This window comes from Spea bombifrons, chromosome 6 (genome assembly GCF_027358695.1).
Source record: "Spea bombifrons isolate aSpeBom1 chromosome 6, aSpeBom1.2.pri, whole genome shotgun sequence".
Taxonomy (NCBI): domain Eukaryota; kingdom Metazoa; phylum Chordata; class Amphibia; order Anura; family Pelobatidae; genus Spea; species Spea bombifrons.
The window spans coordinates 25,019,957-25,042,516 of NC_071092.1; the positions used below are offsets into that span (position 1 = coordinate 25,019,957).

A 22,560-nucleotide genomic window follows, 5' to 3' on the forward strand; every position below is an offset into this window, starting at 1 on the left:
TTAAATATTTAAGACATTTTTATTTTTTTTACTGGTTAATTAAAATATTACAATGTATGGGTAGTTTTAAAATGTACATTTAATTAAGCTAATAGCTATAAAGGTGACAGTTCTCCTTTAATTTTATTAAACGGAAATTCCTGTGTCCCATGAAGCCTCACCAGCGAAGAATGCATGTTAAAGTAGTTTGTAAAGACATTAAAGGAACACTTCAGCCATCATATGCACTTCAATGAGTGTATGTGTGTGTGTATGTTCTGCAGAATCTCCCCAAATGCATTTGCCCCACCTCTTAGCTAAATGCCCTGCAGGTGATGCATTCACATCCAGTCATATCCTGAGCTGTTTTGACCCCAGTGAGCATGTGTAAAATCTTCCCATTGATTGAGGGAGCACTTTGCAGCCACTGACTGGCTGCTTAAGCCGCTTGATTGGAAGTACTTTACTGTCGATCAGGGCCGGACTGGTGAAGACAGGCCAGCCCTGAGACTTTGTTTTTTATGGTTACATATCTAGCCAAAGTCTGCCCATTGTGGCACCAGGGGCATAACTAGAAACCACAGGGTCCTTTTCACAGAAACTTCAACAGCTGGTCTGTGCCTTCCTTGCCACTCCTTTCAACATACCCTCTGCACACATATGTAAACACACTTACACAAATTACACGCACTTACTCATACTCGCTAATAAACACATACACATTTATTCTAACACACACTCCATCTCACCCCACTTACACATCCATGCTCACAGACACACAGTTACACATCCATGCTCACACACACATAAGTACACATCCATTCTTACACACACACACACAAGTACACATCCATGCTTAAATACACACTGTACATATATACAAACACATACACATACATCCTCCTCGCCTCCGCTTACCTCTCCAGCAGCTTTCTCTCCAGCTGCTCGCACACTCTGTTTCACTGCTGGGTCGTTTGACATAACATGACCCCTGATACGTTCCCGTCTCCCCGTGTTGGTTCAAAACTATTTTTTAATCGGTATGAGGAGGCAGGAACAAGGGGCTGCAGGGGTCACCCTGGCAAGGGCCCCGTCACAGCTGCGATCACTACGACCCCTGTAGTTATGCCAGTGTGTGGCACCCGATCTGCCACTGAGAGCAAGAAGCTCACTAGGCATTAAGCTTAAGCAGCCAATCAGGGGCAAGATATTTCAGATCATGGAGGAATAAAGAAGACTTTTAGCATCTTCTGTATTTTACAACTTCTGTGTCAGGTAAGCATTTTTTTTTGTTTCATTTTGGAGGAATACGTATTAAAGTCCTCACACAGCACTTTTATATTCTTCTATCATAAGGCTGCCCCTTTACAGTGCGTACATTCTTCATCCTGTTAAAAAAATGAATAGGCACTTACTTTTAGAACAAGCTGCATCTCCAAAGCTGCAATACAATTCCCTCTCCATGGTCTAGGTTTTAAACCACTTTTTTGGCCTCTTCAAGCAGCAAATCAGGGAAGAGCTCCCTTTGATACCAAAGACAATATTTTGATGCCTGTATACTTGGGGGTCTTATTAACCCCCTATTGAACTCTAATCGAGCCAGTGCGGGAGCTGAATGGTGGTAAATATATGCCATGGGTTTAGCTGTCTTTGGTGGAACACATATCCTGCAAGACAAAAATCTATCCATGAATTTAAAATAGGGCCACAGCAAAATTTTTATTGACCATATTGTCAGATGCAATAAACCTGCATATGTGTCTCTTTAAAAATGTGAAGCATATATGGTCTGAACAGTATAGGGAGAGCAGAGTTTATTTAATCCTCCGTTTACATCCATAGTAGTTTTGTTATGGATAACATTAACAGCTCTAAAGAGCCATTGGGTTAGGTAGAGAATTATAACTGTAATCTGTGGGATAATTTAGAAACAATCTCAGTAATACACGTTTCTGTCTTGCAAATATAGGCCACACAAGTTCTATAGTCCAGGTTTATATTATATTTGTAATTTATTTTTAGTTATGTTCACAAAATGTTAATTTGAATTGTTATTCTCATTTTATAGTGCAACTATAAAGCAAATATCAACATAAAAATAACAAAGATGAGTCATTTAATTTGGCCGTTGTGGACTTTTTATTATGATAGAACACTTAAAGGGGGAGCCGTTGCCAACAGAGTTTTAGCAAAGCTAAATGCACTCATTAAAACTGTCTACTTAGCATTTGCCATTTCAACCAGTGCATTTGTTTTGTAGGCATTAGGTTAAAAGTTAACCAAAGAGAAGCTAAGGTTGGTGGAAATCTGTGGCAGGGCCATTATCTGATTAATTACCTGTGCCTAAGTGTGCCTCCGTCTTCTCAATCAGATCTTTAGTTCATTGTATTTAATGCTTCACAGTCCAACCTCAATTTGAGGGGCGAAATTAAAATGTACGGTATATAGTAGAGATTAACAAATTTTCAATCAAAAGCTATTTATTGTTTAGGCTAACCTTAACCAATATTCTATTTACTAGCCCCTGAAATGTTTCTTTAAACTGGTTATTTCTCATAGACCTCATTAAGTGATAATTCTACCCAAATAAAAGCGGAGCGTTATGTCCTTTAGAAATGTTTATATTTTTTGTCACAATCTTTTTTGCTTATGTGTTTTGCTTAAGTACCAAAATTCATAATTAAAGAATAACCTAATTATAATTTACATTGCTAGCATATTTCATAGCATGACGTGGCATTCTTATTCTTGTAGAGTTCCAGTAAGAATATTATGCTACCATTAGGACAGGGCTGTGGACACAAAACTGGCTGTCAGAATATGACTGGCCAGAATGGAAAGGATGGCCAAAGGAGAAAAGTCTTCTAAGAACCACTGTGAAATGTATGTGAAATGCAGTGTGAAGTAGAATGTTCATTTGTTTAGATTCTTCCTATTAAGTATCTTTACAAATATTATCACCACAATGTTGTCAAGGATAAGGAGGCATTGTTTTTTATATTAAGAAAACACTGCTTCATAAAGACTTATTAACCGCCTCCTAACACTTAGACAAACAATTTAATCTATGTTCCTTCCTTTCTTGCTGTGGTTGGCTATGTTCTTCTTAACGAACATCCTCAGACTCTAAACTTAACTCATTAGGTTTGGGGTTAAAATGAGCTTTGGTGATATTTTTAACATATTAGTCAATGTACCAGAAGGTGGCAGTAACACAATACCATAAGTGATTTCAGCAAATCTACAGCCATTTGAAAATTATCATTCTATCCATTGGCTTCTGATATCACAGCAATGTATGCAAATCTTACATTTTATTGTCCCTTTCAAGATACTAGTAATTTTATTTCTTTATTTCAACAAGAATACTGTTTCTTGCAGTGATTTCATCTCAGTTTAATGCACACTTTTAAGGGAAGGATCCACTGCTTACATAATGTTACATTATTGCTTGTTACTGCACTGTGGACTAAGTTGACTTTTGATAAGTAATCAGTAATACTAATAACGAAATCAAAAAGCAATTTCTTTCTATAGACACATCTACTAAGCGCTGTGTAAATTGTTGGCGGTATATAAATACAAGATAATAATAATAAATACTTTTATTTTTACAATTGGAATTTGTTAACCAGCAAATCTATATCTGTTTATGAACTAACCCTTCAATTTATTCGCTTGTGCTGCTTCTATTACAGTCGTGTATAGAAATGATATTTTCCCTTTCAAGGTGCTATATCTTTTCATTTTGTGGAAAAATACAGTTTTCCTCAGTTTTTATTCCACTTCCACTGAAAGCTTTTAAGGAACGTATCCATTCGTTACCATTCTTGCCATTTTACTTCGGATTTCCTCCACAAGTTAGGTCCCACTGATAAAATCCCATGATTTATGTTTGACATCCCTTGAGTGGAATAATACCCCACTACACTATTTTATTATTTTTAAAATTTGGATTATGGCGCAGCCCTAACATGGGGATACCGTGGCTCATTGCAGAATTCCCTGCCCTCTCCAGGGAGGAGGGTGACCAATAGGAGAAGCTCCTACTTTCTCCATGTTATCCTATGGGGAATGGCACAGGCAGCCCAGTTCAACTTTTATTAAATGCTGCCATCTAATGGTGACCTCTTCCCCAGCTGGGCAACTAATAAAGTGGCCAGTGAGTGTATATGCCACTGTTTAACAGTTTGGGTCACTTATCTGTTTTCATGGAAAACAAATACATTCATAGCTGTGCTAAAAGGGTTTTCTAATGATCAATTAGCCTTGGATTAAACTTGGATTAGCCAGCAAAACGTGCCTTTGGAACATAGGAGTGATGGTTGCTGATAAAAGGCCTCTGTAAGCCCATGATACTCCATTAAAAAATCAGCCATTTCAAGTTACAGAAGCCATTTACAACATTAACAATGTCTGTACTGTATTTCTGATCTTATTTTAGTGGACAAAGTTAGCTTTTCTGTTACAAACAAGGACATTTCTAAGTGACTATTGAATCGTAGTTTTATATTACATGATGTGAAAACCACTGGGAGTTGCATCCTTAACATCCTTCTGCCATTGATATATCTCCCCCTGTTGAATTATTCCTTTTGATTTGAGATGGAGGAAGATGAGTTAAGAAATTAATTTATTACATTTATGCTGTAATCTGTCTATAAACTCACATAACCGAGGTTAAACCATGCCTTTACTTTTAAAGAAACAGTAATATTTTTTATATAACTGTTTAATTTAAATATGTTAGGTCCCTAACCTTTTTCTCGTAAAATGCTCTATAGAGATACTTGGCTCCAACTTCTTAGACGGGGTAACAAATTAGGCTGTTTACCAGTGCTGTTGGCATTGGGTGGGTTCAAACTTGGATCCTACTTAAGTGAAGAATGCATTGGGACTGCACATGCAATGTACAGTTGGCAAGCAAATGAATGGTATTTGCAAGTGAAACACAGCTTGTTTTCTCGAATGAAAGTCATCAATGAGGCAAGCACTGTTTGCCTGAAATTTAGTTTTCCTGTAAACCAAGCATTTCTAAAACACTGACTGTAAAATACAAAAAGCAAAAGCTATTGGTAGTTGTAAAGAGCAGATAGTTCCCATATTTGTAAAAATCAGAGTAAAGTGTTAAAGAAATAAGCAACCATATTGGTTATTATGAGCTGTCTCAAAAGAAGGAAAACTTTAATTAAACTATTTTAATGTATGTACAATAAAAACATCTTGACATTAAATTTGATTGACTTTTTTAGTAAACATGAACTACCTTTTCTACAATAAGTGCTTAATCAAGCAGATGTATGTGTATGCTCAAAAACAAGATAAAAGGAAAACAAAACACAACACCAATATGACTTTAAAATGCATCTTTCGAGAGATTAAGTAACTAAGGACATGTAAGCAATAAAGCAATAAAACAAAAAACTTGGAGTGTATGACCAGGCTCAAAAAGTAGTAAGCAATGGCATGGTTTCTCTGTTTACAGAAAAGGGCAGTGAGAAGAAAATATAAAAATTGGTTGATCCTTAGTGCATACTGTCTGACAGTTGTTGATAGTTGGTAGCTGAAGGGTTACTTTTTTAAGTTCCTCTATGGTTGAGCAAATATCTTTTCCTGTTTCATAACATTGCACTTTTGTGGTTTGTTCTCTAGCTCTCTGCCTATCTATTTTTCTTGCTAGTTCCTTTTTCTCTCTGTGATAGCTGTAGACTTGAACAGAAGATCCTCTACTTTACCTAGCTAGTAGCTATGCAGGCCATCAAATGTGTGGTGGTTGGTGATGGGTAAGTGGCAAATTTAAGGGGCATCTAACTTGTTAGGGGCCTGTTAAGGGAAATGTGAGAGTACCTTGTACAATAATGAACAGAAAAACAGCTTTTCATAGTGATGTATACGTTATGACTTCCAGTCCATGTTTTGCAGCCTTCTCTATTTTTCCTGTAAACCAGAAGCTTGATTGACGGCTTGCGAGGAGGGCCCTCTCTACCTAATGTATCGGTTTGTCTTAGTCTGTCAATTCTAGTCTCGTCATTTCCCTTGAATATATGTATTGCATGAAGCGCCGCGTAAATTGTTGGCACTATATAATTAAAAGATAGTAATAATAATCCTGCTCCTTATGGATTTATTATGCTTAGAGGAACTGATGTAAATATATTAATTCAAATTGAAAGTAATAACGATGTGTGCAGGTGCTTGGAAATTAGGGTTGCCATATTTTCCCTGACACATCTATTTTTACATGTTGGCCACCACCTGTGTAATGATTCCTTGCATTATGGGATAAGTGTAAGCTTGGTTAAGTAATTGATTCACCATTGTGTGTATACACAAGTGTAGTAGGGCTGTTGATCCTCAGCTCAACCGTTTGGCACTTCCTCTTCTTTCTGTCAGATATCACATTGTTGCATGCTGGTAGCTAATCTGATTTTATATCAGCTTGTCAACATGCAGAAAAAAAATCATCCAATCCCTGCTAACTTGCAGTAAAATTCATGTGCTATGTCCTTTTAGGAAAAAAAATCTTTGTTTCCTAGATTAATTAGGTTTGATATAAACTGGGAAATAATGTGAAAAATGTATTTGCACTTGTTCCCTTATCATGTGAAGTGATACATGACTTGTCTTTAAAAAAATAGTTTGCCCTAAGTAAAGTGTAAGCTGTTTATAAAGTTATTACCATAGCAAAACTGTAACAAGTAGGAGGGGACATGGCCAAACACTGAGCCTCTGTCCAAACAAAGGAAACTTACCTGGAGAGTGTTGGAAGCACTACTTCACCTAGAGACTCAGGGTCAAACCTCGAGAATTCACAGGTATGGACCCAGGTCATTCATAAGGTTAAAGCAATCTAATTTCTAGATGAAGCTGAAGGGTAATAGTAAACTGCACTGCCAACCTTCTGCAACATTACACAATATTCATAAATGGGTTGAAGTCAAACCTAAAAAAGCAAAAACAGTCTTTTGTTAAGAAAATAAATCTTTTCCTCCTACTTTTCTGCCCAGGGATCTTTACATTGTTGACACTCAGTGTTTATCAAAAATAAAAAAGTAAAACTGTGTTTTTCATGTAGAAAGCCAGCTGGAAGTGTACTTGATCCAGTTCTTGGGGTCAGGGCTGAATGAAGAGCATCATGGGCCTGGTACTGAGGATTTTGATGGGCCTTTTTATGGAAATAAATAAATTAGAATAGACATAATCTTAAATGTCTATATATACTGTCTATTTACTGGATAATGATGACATCAGTGCTAGGCAGATAGTATAGGATATAATCTTATGTAATGGGACTGGGAGTCCTTCAGTACACTAACAAATGTAATCGTACATAGGACGCCTGAAGAAACCATTCAGTGCGACTAATCATTTTTAATAAAATATGGAGATTGAAATAGAGTGAATAATACAATACCTTTACGTTTTCACTCACTGATTTCTGGCCCTAGAACGTTTTGTCCTATGAAGTGGTCTACAAATTAAGGACGGTGTTTTTCCTCTGGATAAGTAAACATTAAATAGTTACATTTATTCCTACAGTAAGTTAAGTGCTAGGAAACGGATGACCAAATATACACACCAGCACAGGCCCTGCCACACCGACACCCAAACATACACACACCAGGACAGGCTCTGCCACACCGACACCCAATTACACACACACCAGGAGAGGCTCTGCCACACTGACACCCACATCTGAATGGGCTAAGCTACAAAATATATGTATTTTCCACACTGTTTTAACGTTGACCCCCCTTTTTGTATTTTTGTACCCTTGAGTATCGCCCCCAGCCAGCCCTATGTGTAATTATGACCCCAGCATGCCCCTTCCTTTAGTATTGATTTATGTGATGACCCCAGCCCCCCCCAATTTATTGATGCCACCAGTCCCCACGTGTATTTTTGACCTCCAGCCCTCCGTTGTGTAATTTTGCTCACATTGTGTATTTATCCCACCAAACAGCCCCACATCGTGTATTTATCCCACCAGACAGCCCCCTTTAGTATTGATTTATGTGACGCCCCCAGCTATCCCCTCTTGTGAATTAATGCCCCCAGACCCTGGTGTATTGCCCCAAGCAAGCCCTAAATTGTGTATTTATACCCCCAGCCAGCCCCACATAGTATATTTATCCCACCACCCAGCCTGCTTTAGTATTGATTTATGTGATGCCCCCAGACAGCACCCCTTGTGAATTAATGCCCACACACCCTTGTGTATTGCCCCCAGCCAGCCCCACATTGTGTATTTATGCCACTCAGCCGCCCCCCTTATTATCATGTTAGCGCTACTGATACCCCAGGGAGCCAGGGGGTATCAGTATTTTTATTGACTTTATTTTTTACCTGACTCCTTGACTGCCAACTCCGTGCCCTTCTCTGATTAATGCTCCACGTCATGTTTCATCTTCAAGAGGACGGGATGAAGAGCCTTGCTGAGACATTAGGTAGACTGGGCATAGTTTATACAACAGGAAACAGGAACAAAATTAACACACAACACAATGGCAAAGGCATTACACAGAAAACAATGGCACCAAACTAATATCCTTATACAGATAACAATAGTGAATATACAGAGGTAGTCTGTAGATAAAGAATATATTAGACACCAGATCCTTGTCAATAATAAATTATACCCCCATTTCACTGAAATTCTTCTTAAATGATCTACAGTATATGTTAATGTGTGATATGGAGAAATGTAGAGATTGTTTCTGTGCCTAGAAAACACACTGTTGCTAGCATGTTATATGTAGTTTATTTATGGCTGTCCTATCATTTTTTTCTAACTAGGGGCACCATCCTGTGAAAATTATCTCAGCCACCTTGTGTGCTTCTCCATGGGTGGGGGTGAGCAGAGATAAATATCCTGACCCATAACTCTGCCACTTGCTGCTTCTAGTGGCTGAACATTGTGGACTCCCAGGATACAAGATAGCCCAACACTCCACTTTGTGATTTGACCCGACCAGCACAGATCTCTACTCTTGTAGCTGCACATAGTCTGGGATTTGTTAAACTCTAAACTATTGGGAATACCAGCAGTTCTGCATTTCCAAATCAAATGCAGTATGTCATCCTTTTGATGATGTCTTCCTAAGCCATGAAAGGGTGATCACATAACTCAAGTGCTATCCTGCAATATTTAGGATGTGTAACTAAGTAGTTGATTCTCTGTAAGTTTATATATCCCACTTAGTTAAAGGCAGCCCTTTGCAGGTGTGCTGGAAAAAAATGGCCAGTGTGGTTACCCTGTTCAGCTACCATGTTCTGTTATAACTACTAAGTCTTATTTTACGTTCACTCAAAGCTGGAAACATCTACAAATTATATCTGATATATTACAAAGTCTTCTTTAATTAGTATTTTGCATTTTAATTGTAATTAAACTAATGGCTTCTTTTCCTGCAGCACACTATTTTTGACAAACCTTTCCCCGTACCAGGAAGTATCTGCCATATTTATCTCATCCTGTGTGGGCATGTATTGAATGCGTCAGAATTTCCATCTGAGCTTAACAACCGCCTTTTATCTTAATGTCTTTATGTCCTTGATATAACTTCTCTATTAGCCTTCCTCTATTTATTTATACTTGTTTCCTTTTTATTCCTTTATTTTCCTTTTATTACTTCCTCTAACTATTCTTTTTTATAAACTTTTCTTCTTCATTAAGCATCATCCATTTGAATGTTTTTTTTTTATTATTATTCAAGATGTCTTTGCTCTTTTATTCTCTCTCACTGCTTCCTTCCTGTCACTTATTATATCCGACTTCTAAACCTCTGCCTATTGCAGAGAGAAAGGTTCTGTCTGATTGGGATATCTAAAGTAGAATGTTCCGTGCAGCTGCCCAGGCAGTCTTTTCTATTCATAGTTTACTGTCAGTAAGCAGAAGATACACTTTGAAGTGGAATCGTTTTCCACAAATTACCTTCCAATTACAAAACTGATATAGAGGAAAATATGACATTTACCCCACTTCTGCAAGATAAAGTACCGGGTTGAAAAAGAACCTTTCAATCCTGTGTTTAAATCAAATTTTGTGATTGAGTGTTTTTCCTACGTACAACAAATGCTGTCAGCAGCACCAGCATTTAAGGTGTGTTACACAAACCACCATGCAAAGTGCTACCTTGCCTTCAAAGATAGCACAGTTCAGGAATTACACATCCTGTATCTAGTGAGCTCAAAATGCATCTAATGGGAACAGCATAACTCTAGTTTCTCTTCAACCATATTCTTTTTTAGGTTGTATAGCTCTGCTTTCATCTCATGGGCTGTTTGCCCACCTTAAATATTAGTTTTTAAACTTTAAGCTCTACTGGATTGTGTGAATTGTCTGGAGGACGGTGGAATAATGTATGTGACTATTGTGTAAAATAACCAATAAATAATATGATCTTAATCCCAAAATTACACTTTTCTCAAATCATATTATAATACCTCCCAACATTTCAAAATGTGAAAGAGGGACACTTTTTTAAAAAAATCTCACGGAACTCACCAATACAAGCAATTGCACTTTAAAATGTCGCGCTTGCATCGCCACTTAAAACACACTTCGTTTTTGTTAGCAGACATACTACTTCCATGATGCTGGCTTAGCGTCATGGAAATTGCAGCAACAGTAAAGCTGCAGATGCTAGCTGTGAACTAAGATTCCTATGATTCTCAGCCAGCCAGGTGTCCACCATAATGCTGGCTGAGCATCATTGTAAGAGTAGTCCACAGCAGCAGAGATTTTTTTTAATTAAAAGAGGCTAAATGTTAGCCTCCCTCCCAGGAACCCTACACACTGCCTTTACACACACCTGCCCATAAACACACATATACACATACACTGCATTTACACACACATATACACATATACTGCCTTTACACACACATATACACATACACTGCCCTTACACACACATATACACATATACTGCCTTTACACACACATATACACATACGTTCCCCTTACACACACCTGCCCATAAACACACATATACCCAGACATTGCCCTTACGCACACATACATGTACACTGCCCTTGTGCACACACATATACTTGTACACTGCCCTTACACACACACATTCATGTACACTGCCCTAACACACGCACACACACATATACATGTACACTGCCCTTTGATTTTGGAATCAAAACATTTGCTACTGCAAAACATTTTAGATGAAAAAGTTCCATTTTATTCAGTGGAACAAAACTTCTATTTCTTTATTAATTCATGTAAACTATATTTTCATATTTATGATTGAGAAATTTTTGTTTTTATTTGCCAACTTGCCCCCCAGTTATGCACATCTGCCCCAGGCATGCCACTCTGCCCCCAGAAATACCTTATACCCCCTATATGACACTCTGCCTCCAGAAATGCCTTATACCCCCTATATGCCACTCTGCCTCCAGAAATGCCTTATACCCCCTATATGCCACTCTGCCCCATGATATGCCTTTTGACCCCCTATATGCCACTCTGCCTCCAGAAATGCCTTTTTACCCCCTATATACCACTCTGCCTCTAGAAATGCCTTTTAACCCCCTATATGCAACTCTGCCTCCAGAAATGCCTTATACCCCCCTATATGCCACTATGTCCCATGATATGCCCCTGGCATATAGGGGGTATAAGGCATTTCTGGAGGCAGAGTGGTATATAGGGGGTTAAAAGGCATTTCTGGCGGCAGAGTGGCATAAAGGGGGTTGAAAGGCATATCATGGAGCACTCTGCCTCCAGAAAAGCCTTATGCCCCCCATATAACCCCCCCGACTTACCACTGCTTCTGACTCCCTAGTGTCTGGTGGGAGCAGCGGGTGGAGGCCATCGTTCACGAAATTAAAGGGGCTGTTGTGCATGCACAGCACGGCCCAATGGCCGTGCCTCAGCACTTCCTCCCACATCTTAAAAGGGTTGGGACGAAGAGCTGAGGCACGGCCATTGGGCGGCGTGGTGCGTGCACGCCAGCCCCTTTAATTTCATTAGGCGCCAGCGGGACAGAGGAAGGGATAGACGGGACGGCGGGACAGAGACCCAAAATCGAGACTTTCTCACCTAAATCGGGACAGTTGGGGGCATGTATTAGCTCTTATAAGTATCTCTCATTAATTGTACTTTACTAAATTACATTTATTTGTATAGCTCCAGCAGATTCTGTAGCGTTGTTACAATCAGTGGAATAATTTAAAGTCACACACAATGACAAACTGGTACAAAAAGGAGAAGCGGGCCCTGCTCTTATGATCTTACAATCTAAATGTAAGGTCAGAAGCTCTAGGTGTAACTTATGGTTGCATATCAAAGGGGCTTTTTAGTGAGGCACAGTGAAAGAGGTTGCTACAAATCCTATGGTTATCCATGTTAGCCTTTTAAAACTTAATTTATATTATTATTCTTATTTATACATTTTCCATTCTTGTGGTCACCCACAGAGCTGTCGGAAAAACATGCCTCCTGATCAGCTATACAACCAATGCATTCCCTGGTGAATATATACCTACTGTGTAAGTATATTACATTTGGTGGACTGTCAATGTAGATGCAGAACAACAAAGCATAAAATATAGAGAGAAAAGCATACCTAATAAAATATGCAAGGACAGATGGGAAAGCTTATATTGTGTGGTAGATAAAGGATGGGAATATAGAGGAAAATAGTTGGATACATGAATCGTGTGGTGATAAAATTCTTAAGTACATGTAGTAAATGGTTTACTATGGCCAGTGAACATGAATAGTTTATAGATATGTTAAAATTGGAAACAATGGAAGAGTCTCATAGCAAATTATAGTTGAGATTATTACTCCATGAAAAATTGTAAACATGTATCCTTACAGGCATAATCGTAGTACTACTCAAAAATATTGTATTTTATTTATGTTCAGACTGCTAATGAATATTTTTGAACAGATTTGATAACTACTCAGCTAACGTGATGGTGGACAGTAAACCAGTGAATCTGGGGTTATGGGATACAGCTGGGCAGGAGGATTATGACCGACTGAGGCCTCTCTCTTATCCACAAACTGTATGTACAGCTCAAAGGCAGCATTACATATTTTATGATCTTATTTTTTCATGGTGTATGGCATGAATACATGCTATAAGTGTGTAAAATAATTTATTTGGAAAGCTTATAAAAGCTGCTTTCAGCAAAGCATTATCGTCTCCATTGCACGGACAGGCATAGTGGCGATATAGATGATTAATTCCCAATGGCACTTGAACCATTCTGCCTAACAGAATATCATTGTTCATTTTGAATCAATACACGTGACAGCTTGACTTATGTAAAAGAAAGTGTCAGATGTTTTCTACACTTGGACTAGAAAGCCTACAATTTCACTGAGGAAGCCAAATAACAGGCAACTTTTTATTTTACATTATTTTGCAGGATGTATTTCTAATCTGCTTTTCTTTGGTGAGCCCAGCGTCCTATGAAAACGTTCGAGCCAAGGTCAGTATTATTCTGTTAGCTATTTTGGCTTTTGAGATTTTGAAATCTTCCTGCTCTATAATATTGGTCTATCTCCATTTAAATATTGTTTTCCTTGATGAGTCCAGTGTTCTATAGAAATGTTCTTCTATGTTAAAGAGTTGGTTTGTAAGTTTTTTTTTAAAAATAATAGCACAGTTTGGGCTAGTTGTGTTACTATGGTTATCTATTCGTTCATTAAATTTTTCCTAACTTCACCGTTCATTTTCAGAAAACAAATGCAGCAAAAACAAAACATTTAGTCTGAATCAAGTGTAGTATTTATTGAACTTGCATCCACGGAATAACATTTTTTGACATAAAACAATAAGGTCTATTCCCAAAAGCTTTCGATCCCAAAAATACTTTCGATCACCATTGCTCCACAACTAAGAGTTCTTATTGCTGGATATGTGAAGTTGTCATGGAAACATCAAAGCATTAAGATTCAATTTGATAACGTTATCACTATTTCACAAAAATCAGATGATTATCAATGATTATAGAAAGATAAGTGATATGATTCCATATAAAAGAATAATATAAAGTTAAACAAAAAAAACAGCAATAGCAAAATAAACAGAAAAAATAAAGAAAAAAGAGAAAAAAAATCAGATAGATGAACACAGGGAAAACTAAGGGAAAAAAAAATACCCATGTGAGGAAATCAATGTGATATGGTTTGAGAGCAAGTAATATTGCACAAGGACTAATGGAGAAAAGTATGAAGAAAATACACCAAAATTAGGATGAATTAAAAACAAAAGTCAGTAGCAAGACATAACATTTGTGCAATTCACAGTAAAAATATACATGATTATCATCTGAGTATTGCTCCTGATATACCTTTTTTCTCACCAGTGGTTCCCAGAAGTGAGACACCATTGTCCCAGTACTCCAATTATTCTAGTAGGGACCAAGCTCGATCTTCGTGATGACAAGGAGACCATCGAGAAACTGAAAGAGAAGAAACTGTCACCAATCTCTTATCCTCAAGGGTTGGCTCTAGCTAAAGAGATTGGTGAGTTTTGCACAAATCGCTGACGTTAATCATAGCAAGATTTGAAAAGTAATCAGCTATTGGATCATGGTGGTTGGTGTTGTACAGAAAACACTTAAATTATCCTTAGCCAAGTCTACATATTTTATAGATCTGTTTATTCTTTAAATCACATGTAACCTTATGCTTGATTTATTCCCATGTGCTTTCCTTTTTCATCTGCGGTTTTTTACAGAGTCAGTGAAATATTTAGAGTGCTCAGCTCTCACTCAGAGAGGTCTAAAGACAGTTTTTGATGAAGCTATTCGAGCTGTGCTGTGCCCACCTCCTTCTCGACCCAAGAAGCACCCATGTAATATTTTGTGAGGTGAGATGGTAGTTTTTTTATAATCAGTCTTTTAAGGGGTTTGGAATTCTTTCTTCCCATTGTATATATAGCACAATTATATTTCAAGTGAAATGCATTTGGAGACATAATTACCATATTTCCATTTCATTCATATGAAAGAATTTTGTTCACACGATTTTACTGGTATGTGGAATATCTCACAAATTGAAATAACAAGTTTTTCGTCACAACATAAGCTTGTATAATACTGTTTTGTTGTTTGAATAATGTTTCTCAATTTTGTTAAAAAAAACATATATTACTTATCTAAAAGAGACACTCCAATGCATATGATAGGTTAGTGGCTCCTTACAGGAGATGTGTTCAGCCTAATACATCTCTGGCTGCCTGTGCTTCTCTCTATACATATAAAAGGCATGTTACTGTGGGCCTTCATGTACTGCTTATTGACAGCAACCTCTCTCCAACATATAAATGTAGCCACTAGACCCTTGCAAGCTCTGCAGTACTCCATCCCTTAGTTATATGTTTAGGAACATGGTAATTTACAGTTGATCAATTATTCCCCACATTTCTTAGAATTAAATATATTAAATATATAGAAATATAGATTAAGCAGATTGGAACAATTTGGTCATTATTCCTGATGTAAGATCCCATGCATGTTTAGATTCCCTCACTGTACCTCTACCACTTCTGGTGGGTGGCTGTTTCGTTCACCTGGCACTCTCTCAGTAAAGTAAAACTTCAATTAAAAAATTACAAATACTTATATGCTTTTTTACTGCAATCACAAGAGAGATGCCTCCTACAATGCAAGAGTTACAATATTTTACATTTTGCATCTGCAGTATGTATGAAGAATATCGTCTCTTTGATGTTATTATTTTGTTTATGGGCTTCACTCTATTCTCTTGTCTGTTTCGTTATTCTGCATGGCTTCCCACAATTGCCATTCACAGTGAATTGCTCTCTAAGAGCATAATCAATATCCAAGCTTGTGCTACCAAAATCCCGAGGTCAGGTGGTTACAGTCTATAGTTGGGACTGGGAAATCTATTAAGCATATGAACTGCTGCCCCTCTTCATAACTTGCCTCATGAGTTCTGAAAAACTGAGTGAGATTCTACACACTAGTGGTCAATAAAGTACCCCCAGTTAACATGAGTGTTCAGCAACTTTGAGTTTTTAGACAAATTTGGTTATTTGTGCAAGCCAATATATCTAAATAGATATTGTGTTATTTGTTGAAGCTTGAGGAATGCCACCCTTGTAAAATATATGCCTGTGTTTTGATTGCTAAATGGACCCTAGTGATGAATAATGCAAATATCATAGTGTTATAAACCTTCCCTATCGCAATACACTCAACTCACCCACTTGAAGTTCGGTTAATGTAAATATTGCTCACACCAATCTGCTATTGAGTGTGATTAATTTCTGTGCTATTTCTGTCTGATCAGTGACCAGGTTTTGCTCCTTAGCTTACAACAGGGTTATTTATGTGGACCTTATATGCCAGAAAGGCATATGTCTATGAAAAGAAATGTCAGAACGCTCCAATTGTGATAAGATTCATCTAGCTCTACAGTAGAATATAGCTCACACAAGTTACAATAAAACTAATTCCAACACTCATCGTCTATTGATTCTGCCAATATCCTCTTACTTAGTAACATATAAACATAAAATGCGGTGCCAGATAACCATCTGGCTCATCTAATCTGCCCGTTTTCTACCTGCTGTAAAAAGTCTGCCATTCTGACTTGGGCCAGCCTGCTATGGGAGGTAGGAGCGCAGTAGGGTCAACTTACCCAACCCCAGAGTAGCAATGTAGTAGATCACAACACAAAACAGACTCCTGGTAAAAGTGAGTGTATGCGAGTGAGAGAGTGTATGAGGCTGGGGGCAACTTGGCTTTACTTGCCCGCCAGATCAAAAGGCTCTAGTCCTTCCCTGTTCAGACTATACTTAGTCAATGCTTTTGTCTTATGTTCAGGATACCCTGATCTTTAAATAATTGTTTGTATATTACACTCTTGTGCATTAAAACTAGTTGTGCCGGAAGGCAATTACATTTTATTCTCAATGAAGAAGTACTTCCTAACCATAAATCTAAATCTTTGCCTCTGTGTTTAGCAGGATATCAGAAGAGAATTTTACAGATTTTGCCAGAAGAAGCATGTACACCACTAACCAAACTTATCAGTATGGCATCACAACAAATACCCAAGTTGTTACTCATCCCCCATGTTGCCGCATATTATCAGCTGTTCTGCTACATGTTTGTATAATATGTAATTGTTTGCTTCATCCCTTTCCCAAAACATTTTTGTTAACATTTTATTTTATTTCAAAATATAAGCAATTCAAAAATAAATATTTTGTATTACTGGATTTTTTTAAAATTACATTTATGTTTTTTTCACAGTATTCACAATTCCATAAATGCAGGGGCTTTGCTAGAGGAGGCTACTGGGGATGAAGCCCCAAATCTCAACTTCATAGCCCTGAATGGGGACTCTGGGGCTAAAGCATACTTACTTAGATCATATTTCTCCCTTTCACCAGCCCAAATTAATGCTGAGCACCTGGTTATGACACCATATCCCATTGCTCAGCACTAGCGGCGTAGGTGAATGGGTCTGCCCTGGGTTCCACTGACATGGGGGTTAGTCCCACAACTGACCCCCTGGGCTAGTCCAAAATTGTTCACATAGAATTATGGAGGAGAGTGAAGGAGGGAGGGAGAAAGTAAGGGGGGGGGAGAAGGGAAAGTGTATTTGAGCATGCATGTATGTATGTATGTGTGTATGTATGTGTGTGCATGTATGTGTAAGTGTGTGAGCATGGATGTTTGCATGTATGAGCACGGATGTGTATGTGAGCATGGATGTGCATGTGTGTACGTGAGCAAGGATGTGTGAGCATGTATGTCTACATTTTTGTGTGTGAGCATGCATGTGTATGTGTAAGGGTGTGTGAGCATGTATGTCTAAGTGTGTGTGACCATGGATGTGTATGTGTGCGTGTTAGTGAGTATGTGTGAATATGTAATAGATTGATATTAAGAGGAGGACAGAGATGAAGAGAAATAGAAGAGATGAGATAAATAAAAAGGGCGATACAATGAGAAAGGGGGATCAAGGGAAAGGGGGTGTGCTAAAAGAGAAAAGGGAGAGTTATGAAGATAAGGGCGAGAGAAAGACGATAGATACAGGAAAAGGTGAGGTAAAGAGAAAAGAGAGAAAAGAGAAAGGGGGGAAAGAGAAATAGACAGGGGGATAAAGGATGAGAGATAAAGAAAATTGTGGGAAGGCAAAGAGAACAAATAGAGATACAAATAAAGGAAAGAGATAGAAAGGAGAGATGAAGAGAAAAAGGAGGATAGATAAAGAGAAGGGGGGTCAAAAGAGAAAGGGGAGAGATAAAGAGAAAGAAGACAGATAAAGAGTAACGAGAGAGAGGTGGGAGTGGAGAGATAAAGGGGAATAGGTGGAGAGATAAAGAGCAAAGGAAGAGCTAAGATCAGAGAAATTAGAAATGGAAGCGATAATGAGAAAGGGAAGGATCAAGAGGAGACCAATGTGGGTGCAATCTGGGTGCGGTGTAAATCCTGTGGATGCAATCTGGGTTCTGAGGCACTTGGTTGCTTATTTCATATAGATTGTTGGAAATAATTAAATCAGAATTTTGTTAATTTAGAAATGTTTGCTCTGTGTCCAGTTTGATTTTATGGCACTCAGCATGTTCCTGTAGATGGTGAAAATGTGATGTCTGTTGGTATTAAGTGTTGCAATCCTGCCCTTCTTTCAGTGAAGAGATGGAGCTGTGTTGATCTGTGGGTTTGATGCCATAATAAGTTCACGTATCAGTATTCTAAGTGTTCTTATTCCATGTCTACACAGTTAAAGGTAAATTGAAACCAGGAAGTGTGACAAGGTAACAAAGGTTAAGGCTGAAGAGTAAAATGTATTAGTTGACTGATAAAGATTAGCAGAAAAGTAGTAGTAACTATTGCAGCGTCTGAAGCAGAAAACAATTTTAATTATAAGTTTCAACTACTCATCCAAAGTGCAGTCAATATGGAGTTGTTCAGGTATAATTTCTAAACTGTAGTTTGTAATTTAACAAGGGCTATGGTCCCTGTCATGGTAGAAGGGAGGTGTAATTTCTAAAGGATACTGTAAATCTAGTTGTCAATGAATAGTCTTGAATGAAAAAATCCATTTGAAAATACACTGTCCATTTATGTTACGTTGTGTAATTACAATTTTGCGCAAATAGCGGAACATGAAGGTGGATCAGGAATATTGGAAGTCATCTGATTCATGTTCTGTAGAAAGCTTTACTGGCACTAAATGGTTACTTCTGGGAAAGCAGGATAGTTTCTCTTTTTTATTATGACCTCTCAAGGGTAGTGGGCCCTTTCATCTTTTGGAAACTTGGTTTGATACTTATCTAAAATTTCTAATATAACCGCCCTCTACAAACAGCCTCCCCATATGCTTATAATCCTGACCAAAACATGGTTCCTGAGGATGTATATCTAGATGCTCTTAACCTAGGATATTAGTTAAAAGTCAGCTTAGATCAGCCACAAAGCAGTAGACCATGCATATTCAAAAAGTGGTGCTGCCAAGTGCTGAAGTGTGCATCTGTCCTCTGTAGCGTCACTCATTGTGGAGTTCCAAACTGCCTCTGTAAGCAACATCAACACACGCATTGTGTCAGGGGCACCACTGGGAGCGTGAGCTATACAAGGACGAGGATAAGGCCTAGCCCACAATCGTGCAACGCCATTGCAGCCAGTAGCATGTAGGAGAGCCCTGTTCTGAGCAGGAGTGGGTCATGACACAATGTGCGTCTGGAGCTTCATGGAATGGTTTTCTATGGTGATTAGCTGCACACAAGCCGAAAATCCCAAACAGCAACGCCAAATGTCAGCTGGAGTGGTGTAAAGTATAGCCCTGCGCGGGATGGCTTTTTTAATCCCGCTCCCGTCCGCTCCCGCTGTTTTTAATCCCGCTCCCGCCCGCTCCCACATTGTGGGTGTTCCGCTCCCACCACATTTGTGGCAAATCATGCCCGCCTCCTTACCTGATTTCCCGCGCAGTCCCGCAAGGCTGCCCTCGAGCTGTTCCCTCACAGCATCTCTTCTCTTGCTCCGCCCAGGAACAAGGCAGAGTCACAGGAAGTGACGTCACACCACGTGACTCCGTTTTGTTCCTGGGCGGAGCAAGATAGGAGACACTGTAAGGGAGCAGCGAGAAGGCAGCCTTGAGGGACTGCGCGGGATTACCAGGGCCTGCAGGTACAGTGCCTGACCGCCCGCTCCCGCCCGCAGCCCCAGCAAGACCGCCCGTGCCCACAAGTATTTTGGCGGGTCCCGCCTCCCAATGCAGTCCTCTAGTGTAAAGTACACTGCCACTGTACTCTGGAGCATGTTCTTTGGAGTGGTGAATAACATTTCACTATCTGAAAGTCTGATGGATGAATCTGGGATTAGCAGAAAAAGCTAAGTGCCAAGTGTTTGATAGAGGAGATATATGTGCTTTAGTTCCAGTGAAGGGCAATTTAGACAATTATATGCTTCTAACTTTGTGGCATTAGTTTCAGGAAAGCTCTTTCCTGTTGCAGTATGAATATGCCCTGTTCACAAAGCAAGGTCCATAAAGACTAGTTTGATATGGAGGAACTCCTGCGCTCCTGCACAGAGCCCTGACCTTAACACCTTTGGAATGAATTGGAAGACTGATTGCGAGCCTGGTGTTCTTGTCCAACATCAGTGCTTGACCTCACAAATGCTCTTGACACACTCCAAAATCTTTTTTTTTTTGGGGGGGGTTAAAGACATATCATGGGACAGAGTGGCATATAGGGGGTTAAAAGGCAATTCTGCAGGCAGAGTGGCATAAAGGGGGTTGAATATCATGGGGCACTCTGCCTCCAGAAAAGCCTTATGCCCCCCATATAACACTAACCCCCCCGACTTACCAGTGCTTCCTGATGTCTGGTGGGGGAAGCAGGTAAAGGCCATGAAATTAAAGGGGCTGGCGTACATGCAACAACATTCAAAACAGCCACTGAGCGGCTGCGAAGGGGATTGAAAGCCTCTTCTGGCCTGCTGGTATCCCGTTGGGCCAGCCCAGCCCTGGCCACACCATTCCTCTGCCCCTGCAAAGCGCCTAAATCGGGACAGTTGGGGGCATGATTTCTGAAGACAGAGTGGCATAAAGGGGGTAGAAAGCATTTCTGGAGGCAGAGTGGCATAAAGGAGGGTCTAAGGCATATCAGGGAGGCAGAGTGGCATGCCTGGGGGCAGATGTGCATAACGGGGGGGGCAGGTTGGCAAATAAAAGGAAATAAAAACAAAAAAATATTTTTTGCAATCATGGCTTTTATTATATATGAAAAAATACTTTACATTAATATTTACCGTATTTGCTCGATTAAAAGATGACCCTGATTATAAGACGACCCCCCCAAATCTGAATATTAATTTATGAAAAAAAGAAAAAGCCTTAATATAAGACGACCCTACAGGAAAAAAGTTTTACCAGTAAATGTTAATTCATGTAAATTATTTTTTTTTAATAAAAGCTATGATTGAGAAAAATATTTTGGTTTTATTTCCTTCTATTTTCCAACCTGCCCCCCCCCCCAGTTATGCACATCCGCCCCAGAAATGCCTTATACCCCCTATATGCCACTGTGCCCCATGATATGCCTTTTAACCCTATATGCTACTGTACCCCATGATATGCCTTTTGACCCCCTATGTGCCACTCTGCCTCCAGAAATGCCTTATACCCCTATATGCCACTCTGGCATTAAGGGGGTTAAAATGCATATTATGGGGCAGATTGGCATATAGGGAGGTTTAAGGCATTTCAGGGGGCAGAGTGGCGTATAGAGTGTTAAAAAGGCATTTCTGGAGGCAGAGTGGCATTAAGGGGGTTAAAAGGCATTTCATAGAGCACTCTGCCTCCAGAAATGCCTTATGCCCCCCATTTAACACTCCCCTGCCCCCCCAAACTTACTGGTGCTTCTAACTCCCCTGTCATGCAGCCGCAGCAGTGTGAAGATGTCTTCTTATGCTGCAGCTGGAAGGAGGTGTGGCTAGCAGCGGGGGTTGTCTGCATCCATCGCGCAGACCTTCCCCGACTGTCAGAGAGAATTCCCAGCACCGGTGCGGGGAACTCTGATCTCTGACAGCCGGGGGAAGGTCTGCGCGATGGACGCAGACAACCCCCGCTGCTAGCCACACCTCCTTCCGTCTGCAGCCCCCGGCTGCACACAGGGACTCAGAAGCACCGGAAAGTGGGGCGGGGGGAGAGACAGTAGGATCCAGGTCCCCTGCAGCTGCGGGGGATCTGGATCTTAGTCGTCTCATAATCAGACCTATTTGAGGTCTGATTATAAGACGACCCCGATTATAAGACGAGGGGTATTTTTCAGAGCAAATACGGTACTAGTAAAACTTTTTTTTCCTATAGGGTAATCTTATATTCAGGCTTATATAGACATTTAGGTGACACAGACCTTTTCTAACATTTGTTTGTTTTTAATACCTTACATGATTTCCCTGCAGGCCTGGGCCATCTGAAGGGCTTCACAAACTAATAGTGGCTCTAAGCAAATGCTTTATAATCATTGATAATTCTGCTCCTAATGACACACAGGCCCACAAATTATCCTTGCCCCGGGCTCTGCAAAACCAGAAGGTAACCCTGACTCAAATGCCTATTAT

The 22,560-nt window shown here is 39.4% G+C and overlaps 1 protein-coding gene across 3 annotated transcripts; it reads left to right on the plus strand.

The window, feature by feature from the left end:
• The first annotated feature begins 5,628 nt into the window (after nt 1-5,628).
• On the plus strand, nt 5,629-17,187 carry RAC2 (Rac family small GTPase 2). Of its 3 annotated transcripts, XM_053468683.1 has the most exons (8): nt 5,725-5,762; nt 5,902-5,976; nt 12,415-12,486; nt 12,894-13,011; nt 13,378-13,440; nt 14,320-14,479; nt 14,694-14,825; nt 16,950-17,187. In XM_053468683.1, the coding sequence occupies exons 2-7, from the start codon at nt 5,969-5,971 to the stop codon at nt 14,822-14,824; spliced, it is 552 nt and encodes a 183-aa protein (XP_053324658.1). In that variant the 5' UTR covers nt 5,725-5,762; nt 5,902-5,968; the 3' UTR covers nt 14,825; nt 16,950-17,187. The 3 variants fall into 3 exon arrangements, with proteins under 3 accessions (XP_053324657.1, XP_053324656.1, XP_053324658.1); XM_053468682.1 differs by lacking the exon at nt 5,902-5,976 and having other exon boundaries at nt 5,629-5,762; nt 16,947-17,187; XM_053468681.1 differs by lacking the exon at nt 5,902-5,976 and having other exon boundaries at nt 5,629-5,762.
• The last annotated feature ends 5,373 nt before the right edge of the window (nt 17,188-22,560 follow it).

Excerpts from the sequence above, each read along its gene's own strand:
- RAC2 (XM_053468682.1), top strand. The coding sequence starts at position 5,728 with ATGCAGGCCATCAAATGTGTGGTGGTTGGTGATGG. Across the intron at positions 12,487-12,893 it reads GGTGAATATATACCTACTGT|ATTTGATAACTACTCAGCTA; the intron begins GTAAGTATATTA and ends ATTTTTGAACAG. Across the intron at positions 14,480-14,693 it reads GGCTCTAGCTAAAGAGATTG|AGTCAGTGAAATATTTAGAG; the intron begins GTGAGTTTTGCA and ends GGTTTTTTACAG.